This window comes from Cephus cinctus, unplaced genomic scaffold (assembly GCF_000341935.2).
Source record: "Cephus cinctus unplaced genomic scaffold, Ccin1 Ccin1_scaffold0928, whole genome shotgun sequence".
NCBI classification, from domain to species: Eukaryota; Metazoa; Arthropoda; class Insecta; order Hymenoptera; family Cephidae; genus Cephus; species Cephus cinctus.
Window position 1 is genome coordinate 12,724 of NW_014333497.1, and position 7,700 is coordinate 20,423.

Consider the following 7,700-nt stretch of genomic DNA (forward strand, 5'->3'; position numbering starts at 1 on the left):
CGCGCATACAATTTTGGGCAACTTCCAGTAATTTCTAAATATGCTTGGCCTGAATTTCCGATTTCTGAGTGTTAATATTTTACTTTATTGATTTAATTAATTATTTTAATGTTACAAACACTTAATTTATTAATATTTCAATTTGAATGTAATTTATTTTCGATATTCTACAATTTCAATTCAAATTTTATCTACTCCGTATATTCTGCGAGATTTTTATTTAGCTTCAACTTTATATTTTGAATAAATTTTGAAAGTAAATCAAGATCCAATAATATTTAGTCAAAATTGAGGTGCTACACGGGTGTCAAGTTGGCACTTTCTTAAAAATGTCTTAAAAATATTTCAACAATAAACTTTTTCAATAATTCTTGAGAAGTTCTATATTTCCCGGTCTCATTCTAAGAGTTGGTTTGGGAACCAGCGGTGAGTAGCGGAGAACCTCTGCCCGCCAAGCTACGCGTTCGTGTTCACGTTTAGCTCGACGACGACGGGATTTTTATTGTCGACGGAGGCGATGATCACAGAATTCTACTTCCAGACTTGCTGCTACGATTTAGGGGCATGATTTTGGTATCGCCTAAAACTGTAGCGTTGTGCATCTCCCTGCTCATCTCTGGTAAATAAAACAAAATTATAACCGTCCAAGTGATTATCAAATTAATAACAATGATTTTTAACTATAGGGTGAAAAATGCAGGATATTTGATCGATGCATTTAATGTAGACAGGATATACTTGGCACATGATAAACAGGGACAAGCTCGCGATTACAGAGTAAGCATCAATACAAGGAACTTTCTAATTTATATCATGCATTATTTTTATGACGCAATTTTTTTAAATTAGCACTGGCAAATTCCATTGGGACGTCGATTCCGCGCTATAAAATTATGGTTTGTCTTACGACTCTACGGTATCGAAGGATTGCAGAACCACATTCGTAGAATGGTTAAATTGGCGCATCAGTTTGAAAATTTCGTAACTTCGGATTACAGATTTGAAATAGTAACAGAAGTTTCAATGGGTCTCGCTGTAATGAATGTGCTGAATAAAATACATTTTTAACATTATTAGTGAGTTTGTATTTGTTTATTTATTTATTTTTTGTTTATTTTTACAAATTCTATTTATTATTATAGTCGTGAAGTAATTCGGTGACTCAAAGAGTAAGAGCAAAAAAGAAACTCGTTATAGAAGCCTATTGGATGCTCGGGGTACCCGGGTACCCCGGTTATCGAATGAGCGTGTAGTCAGCTTTGACTCCCGATAACATAAACAGTTTTTTGAAAAAATGTATGAACAAAACCGGAAATCACTGCAGAATAACTCAAATAACGAGGATCTGTCCAGGATAAAACGCATGTTGCCAGGAAGTCAAATAATATTCAAGAAGAAAGTGTAGAAGGGTACCCACCCGGTTATTGACAAGAGGGTTAATAATTTTAATATATTCACGTATCTTAACAAACTGTATTCCACGTATTTTCTTATAAAATATATGTAATTTAACTATTCGAATATTTATTTTTGTACCAACGTATAGGCAACGAAGTTCGTCCATACATTTAAGCAGATACAATCTAAGTAGGCAAAGGTTATTTCGTCCAAAAAAATTCGACTGCCATCGTCGTTTGACATGTTCTCATAGCAACGTTCACCAACAAGAAGAACTTCAGATTAATTATTTAAAGTCGATTTTAATTAGGCGCACCACCTTCATGATAAATTCACTAGTTCAGCCGTTGAACATCCAATGAGATGCTCCTCACGAGGCCCCGAAGGATTCCACTTAGGAATCTGCAGGGCATACTCAAAAGGTACGTAAGAGGCTTCTAAATATTTTGAGGTACGACCCAACCAATGCGACATTGACAAGAGGTCAGACTCTGTCACTGCCTCGTAATCTCTGTACCAGCGCAGCATCCAGAGTGCTAAAAATGCCATTTATCGCCTATAACAATTATATAATAACACCGTCAACCATAAGTCAATCATAACGGGGTGAAATATCGAACTTGCAGATTATTTGGGTCGGAAAAAAAAGCAGACAGCAAGGACGTACCGTCATGCGCGAAGGTCGCAAAGTTCGAAACTTGCCAATTGGATCCTTGCATGTTGGACCCATGCAAGCCGGAACCAACCGTAGTGATAATAGGAGCCGGAATGGCAGGCCTATCAGCAGCGCATCGATTGGTTCAATGCGGTTTACAAAATTTTACTATATTGGAAGCAACGGACAGGTATACTTTTTTAGTAATTTTCTAAAAAATTTTCTCAAAAAATTATTCCACAATTTTCTCATGATTTATACTCCTAGACCAGGAGGTCGCATTCATTCCTGTTGGCTCGGTGACGTAGTCGCCGAAATGGGTGCAACCTGGATAGAGGGTGGTTGCATGGCCAATCCCGTTTTCACATTAGCTGCTCAAGAGGGCCTTCTCAAGCCACCGCTCTTCAGACCGGACCCAAGTCGGGGTCTTTTTTGCACCAGCGATGGTCGAGCTATTGATCTTCCCGTCAGCATCACGGCCTATCACGCGTTTCGACAGATAGAGCAGCAAGCCTCAGCTTTGTTTTCGTTAGGATGCGGACGAGCTCACGGTTCGCTCTTGAATTTTATGGGCGTCAGGATACAGCAGGAATTGCATAATTTTCCAGAGGAGCAGAGGTACCTTTCCTTAAGGATGTACATGCAACTTTTTTCATTTCAATTAATAATTCGACTAATTTTTTTTTATTCAGGTACGACGCCGCACGCGTCATGTACGGAATGACCAATTGCACTAGATGTCGCTGCGGCGATGATCTGTCGTTAGTTTCGGCCGATCAGTTTGGCAGTTACATAGAAATTCCTGGAGGCAACGTTCGAGTCCCTTTGGGATACGTAGGTGTTCTGGCGCCACTTTTAAGAGACTTGCCTAGCTGTTCCTTAAGATACTGTAAACCTGTCAGCTGTGTACGTTGGGGTGCCATAAGGTGCGATATGAAAGATTTTGAAATTAAATTTAATTGAAAATATACTATTCTAAGAAGAAACTGCATCTCTGATATCCAAACAGCGATTCTTGTCCACGTGCTGTTGTCAAGTGTTGCGACGGTGAGGAATTCCCAGCTGATTACGTAATAGTCACAGTACCCCTGGGTGTCCTGAAACATCAACACGATAAGCTCTTCTGTCCTGCATTACCGGCCGAAAAAGTCGACGCCATTTGTAAATTGGGTTACGGTTACATGAATAAGATCTTTCTGGAATACGCCAGACCCTTCTGGGTCTGGCGAGAAGGAGGAATAAGACTGGCCTGGTCCGCCGATGAGTTATCGGACAGATGCGATTGGGTCAAAGGTAGAGAATATTCCTACAACGACCTACGACCTCGATTCACTGTTCATACTTCATTTTTAGGTGTCTCGAACATAGAAGAGCTCGCCAGTTCTCAGCACGTACTCTGCGCCTGTGTTTGTGGACGCGAAGCAGCCGACATGGAATTATGCTCGGACGAGGAAGTGGTGGAATCGTTAACACGTGTCTTGCGACAATTTACAGGAGACCCAACCTTACCTTATCCTGTCAATCTATTACGTAGCAAATGGTGCATGGATCAACACTTTGCCGGATCCTACAGCTACATGGCCATGGATAGTACAGTGGGGCATCAGTGCGATCTAGCTAGTCCCTTACCAGGTAAATTTGTTGCTCTTATTAAAAAATACGAAATTCACTCATTTTACGTTCGACATTATTTTTATTTATTTTTAAAAAATTTTTTCATTTTTAGGTACCTGCGAACCCATTGCGCCAATCTTGCTGTTTGCTGGCGAAGCCACGATACCAGGACACTACAGCACTGTTCACGGGGCCCGACTGAGCGGAATTCGCGAAGCGGAAAGAATCATTCAGATGACAAAACGTTATGGTGGTCCGCCAAGAATACCATCGGATACCCAGTGCAAAACGCCATGAAAATTTTGAAAAAATGGAAAAACATTTAAAGGTACCCTCGCGAGACTGTGTCCGTAATTGAAAACCCTGTATTTTTCATACCGTGTCCGTGTAAAGAGTGAATGAAAACTGCGATTTTTGGCTTTTGATTTTTTTTTCGAGATTATTAAAACGCAACGCAGGACAAAAATATATATATACATATACAATTCAGAGCCATGTACAAAGCGCGGTTGTGTCGTGAATTTTATAATATAGTATATATATATACGTATCACTCATCGACAATTCAATTAATTCACGAGTAACATTAACTTTATTTAATTCTCTATACGATACACGTATAATCTCAATGATCCAACGAGCTATGATATACAGTACATTTTAATATAGCCACAGTCAACAGGTACGTACATTCTAACTAACTCACGTTGGTCCCATTAAATAAAACATGAGTGCACTAATAATAACTCTCGCATAAATATACACTGTACTATCGCAAACATACTGTAAGCGCACTCGACATGTTCCTTTTTTCTAATTTCTTTTTCCTTTCCTAATACAATTGCACTACTACGTTCTAGTCTATTATTGTCACCGGCATGCAGCACTAGGTGTTGGTCGATACGCGACTAAAGTTTATTGATCGTGACGTCACGATTCTTCATTCAAATAAATAATTTCGTTTATATGCACATATATATATATATGTATATACAGAAGAATATACGATAACGATAAACAGGTATGGTAGGTTCGTCTTAATAAATTGGCTAATCCCATTATCTCCTTTTACCATAACTGGAAAGGTCCGAGGTGTGATTAATTACTGATTGTTATTAAAAATCTATGATTGATTGCAGGTAACTGGTGCCAATGCTTTACAGCCACGTGCTATTTGAGCCCGCCATCACTTGGACGTCGATTGTTCCGCGAGGACCTCGTCGGCGCGCAATTTGATTTCGCGCCAAGAATTTTGAATATCCTTACTTTCGCTGAATCGAGAGCAAATGGCTAATCTTAGGAAGTAAGTGTCGTTTATCTTGGACGGTACCAGATGAATGTATCCAGCGCCATTGATCTTCTTGAGAAGAGCCTCGTTAACGTCGTTGGATGCCTGAGAATATATATTTTTTTCAAAATGACATTTTGACAGGATAATTTTTTTTGTTACTATAATTTTTCTCGTTTTCACTCACCTTAAGGCGGAAGCAGACTAGACCCATGATGACTTCAGCTACAATTTCGAATCGGGAGTCTGCCTGGACCATAGATTCGAATTCGTGAGCCTGAGCTATATGATTTCTGATGTAAGCTTGAAGATTTTCTACGCCGTAAAGTCGCAGAACGAACCAGAGTTTAAGCGCGCGGAATCTGCGACCCAGTGGAATTTGCCAGTGCTAGACAAAAAAATTATGGGAAATTATGATCATATGGACCAATGAAGGTAGGAGAAAAAAAAATTGTGGAGTAAATTATATATTTTTATTCTAACTTACTCTGTAGTCAGGTGCAGAGCCCTGCATGTCGTGCTTCAGATAAAGTGGATCCACGTTAAATGCATTGACAATGTATGTGGGATCCTTGAGCCACATGGCCGAACAATCGAAATTGACCAGCATCCACTTGTGCGGGTTGAAATTGAACGAATCGGCTTTCTCGATTCCCTTCATTAAATAACGAAATTCCGGACAGATGAAAGCCGAGCCTAAATTTAGATAGAAATCAAAATACAGTGAAAGTACCATTGAAAACTGGCAAGGAATTAATTTTTTTTAAATTCCATACCTGCATAAGCCGCATCCACATGAAGCCAAACACCCTCACGATTGGCTATAATTCCCATCTCGTCCAAGCAATCAAAAGCGCACGAGCAGGTTGTACCAAGAGTGGCAACAGCCTAGTATAAAAAAAATTATTAAAAATTTTAAAAAAAGCCAAACCCAATGATTATATTAAAATTGATCAAACTCACATAAAATGGTATCAACCCCTTTTCCTTATCCTCGCGAATGGCCTCGGCCAAAGTCTCGCCCCGTACTCGGAATTTCCCGTCAACGTCCAACAGATGGAATTTAACACCGCCCAGAAGTCCGGCGCGTTCCACGGAGCTGTGTGCCTGGCCTGAAAGCATATTTCACACTTGAGAAACTACCAAAGGTTACGGGACGCATTTTGATTCGGAAAAGTGTCCCGAAAAAATGCTTTATTTTCATGGCACGGTTAGAAGTCGCTATTGAAAACTTTTTTTCTTTATGGTAAAAAAATTGTCCCTCATTTTAATCTCTCTATACATACAGAGGTGTATGGGCATTGAGAAATGGTATGGGGTATTCAAGTAACCAGAGAGGTTATTACGCGTTGCCATGGTGACAAAGTGCTGCTTGATGAAGTGCTCTCAGCTTGATATGCTATAATATATAGGTATAGTATCCTACAGCATAACTCGCTCCGCCAGTATCTACTTTGGCTTTGGCACCTAATGGCTGCAAGGATTTGTATAGAACGAGTCACGTGGAAAATGTGAAATCGATACGAATTAATCAATCGAAGATAAAAATAAAAATCGAAGCTTATCAATTGTCATTTTCATCTCGTTTTGTCCCTTTGAATTTCAGTGTGAAACTCGGCCTTGTCTTATGGGAAAAATCTCTATAGGGATATTCAGGCGTACTTACAGGAACCATAGGCAACGAGTTTTCCTAGTATATCATTGTCGGTCCAGCTTGGATGCTGTTCTTTGATCTCTTGAATCTTCTTTACCTTCGCACCCAACAATGCTACCAGTGTGGCTTCACTGGCTGTTCCCTGTTGAAATAAGTCTTGTCGTTTTATTATATTATTCTCAATTCTCTCGAGATTATTATTATGATTAATCACTCACCTGAATCACTCCACCCCCCTTACCGCCGCTACAGGCCAAAAATTCTTTGGGAAGATCCAACATTTTTCCTAGCCAATCCAACATTATCACCTCTAATTCCGTGCAGGCTGGACTTGCGATCTGTAATAAAAAATTTTATTTGACGATTAAGTTAATAATTAGTCTGTATATACACGTATATATTTTAATAGGCAAACAAGCTTTAATCAATACCCAAGTGAATCCAATGCAAGCGATTGCTCCGCTCAACATGTCAGCAACAATTGCAGGATACGATTGAGCCGTTGGAAAGTAAGCATGAAATCTGGGACTGTGCCAGTGAGTAACCTGAATTAATGAACAAAAATATTAATTAATATTTTTTATTGATTATCAATTATATCCAAATTCGTTCTCGGTCCTTACTCCAGGCATGATTATTTTTTCCAAATCGCCCATAATGTCCTGCCACTTTTCTGGTGTCTGCGGTGCTTCGTTGGGTAACAATGGCTTCATATAACCAGGCTCTACATTGGGCAGGACTCTCCTACGAAATAATCAATCTTAACTGATGATATTCTCGAAATTGAATTGGCGAAAATTTGCGCACATTTCTGCGCTACTCGGATTGTGAAAAGTTATAGAGAATTAATCAAGGCCGACAGTTTCCTTTTCCTAAGACGGATCTCACCTTCGCTCACTCGTATATCAAACGAAACTTATACATTCTTTGCTACTGTATATATATAAGCGACGTGTGATAAACAATATTGTAATCAAAAGTCTCGATCTTGAATTCATTCGAACAATAACTCGATTGGTTCTCGCAACCGGATGTATGTTTTTTTTTTTTTTTTTTTTTTTTTTTATAATTACTTAACTTTACCTGTCTCT

General features: G+C 39.2%; 3 protein-coding genes across 4 annotated transcripts in view; 2 read left to right on the plus strand and 1 right to left on the minus strand.

Annotated features, from left to right (window-relative positions):
- Window positions 1-1,085, plus strand: part of LOC107271210 (aromatic-L-amino-acid decarboxylase) — a 9,457-nt gene extending 8,372 nt beyond the window's left edge. The window contains exons 7-8 of one of the 2 annotated variants that reach the window (XM_025088445.1): window positions 687-777; window positions 850-1,085. In XM_025088445.1, coding sequence (XP_024944213.1) covers window positions 687-777; window positions 850-1,068 — 310 coding nt within the window. In that variant the 3' untranslated portion in view covers window positions 1,069-1,085. The remainder of the gene's footprint in view (window positions 1-686; window positions 778-849) is intronic. The other variant, XM_025088444.1, reaches the window with a different exon arrangement.
- A 406-nt stretch (window positions 1,086-1,491) lies between these two features.
- On the plus strand, window positions 1,492-4,059 carry LOC107271197 (peroxisomal N(1)-acetyl-spermine/spermidine oxidase-like). Its single transcript, XM_025088442.1, has 7 exons — window positions 1,492-1,820; window positions 2,025-2,243; window positions 2,321-2,671; window positions 2,746-2,979; window positions 3,063-3,346; window positions 3,407-3,685; window positions 3,780-4,059. The coding sequence occupies exons 1-7, from the start codon at window positions 1,762-1,764 to the stop codon at window positions 3,962-3,964; spliced, it is 1,611 nt and encodes a 536-aa protein (XP_024944210.1). The 5' UTR covers window positions 1,492-1,761; the 3' UTR covers window positions 3,965-4,059.
- Window positions 4,060-4,236: 177 nt separating this feature from the next.
- The window catches only part of LOC107271211 (aromatic-L-amino-acid decarboxylase), a 5,693-nt gene continuing 2,229 nt past the window's right edge, over window positions 4,237-7,700 (minus strand). Inside the window, exons 3-11 of the mRNA XM_015746926.2 lie at window positions 7,233-7,353; window positions 7,041-7,154; window positions 6,828-6,947; window positions 6,622-6,751; window positions 5,919-6,067; window positions 5,732-5,843; window positions 5,443-5,651; window positions 5,143-5,343; window positions 4,237-5,060 (exon numbers count right to left, since the gene is read on the minus strand). Of these exons, the coding sequence (XP_015602412.1) occupies window positions 4,854-5,060; window positions 5,143-5,343; window positions 5,443-5,651; window positions 5,732-5,843; window positions 5,919-6,067; window positions 6,622-6,751; window positions 6,828-6,947; window positions 7,041-7,154; window positions 7,233-7,353 (1,363 nt within the window). The 3' untranslated portion in view covers window positions 4,237-4,853. The remainder of the gene's footprint in view (window positions 5,061-5,142; window positions 5,344-5,442; window positions 5,652-5,731; window positions 5,844-5,918; window positions 6,068-6,621; window positions 6,752-6,827; window positions 6,948-7,040; window positions 7,155-7,232; window positions 7,354-7,700) is intronic.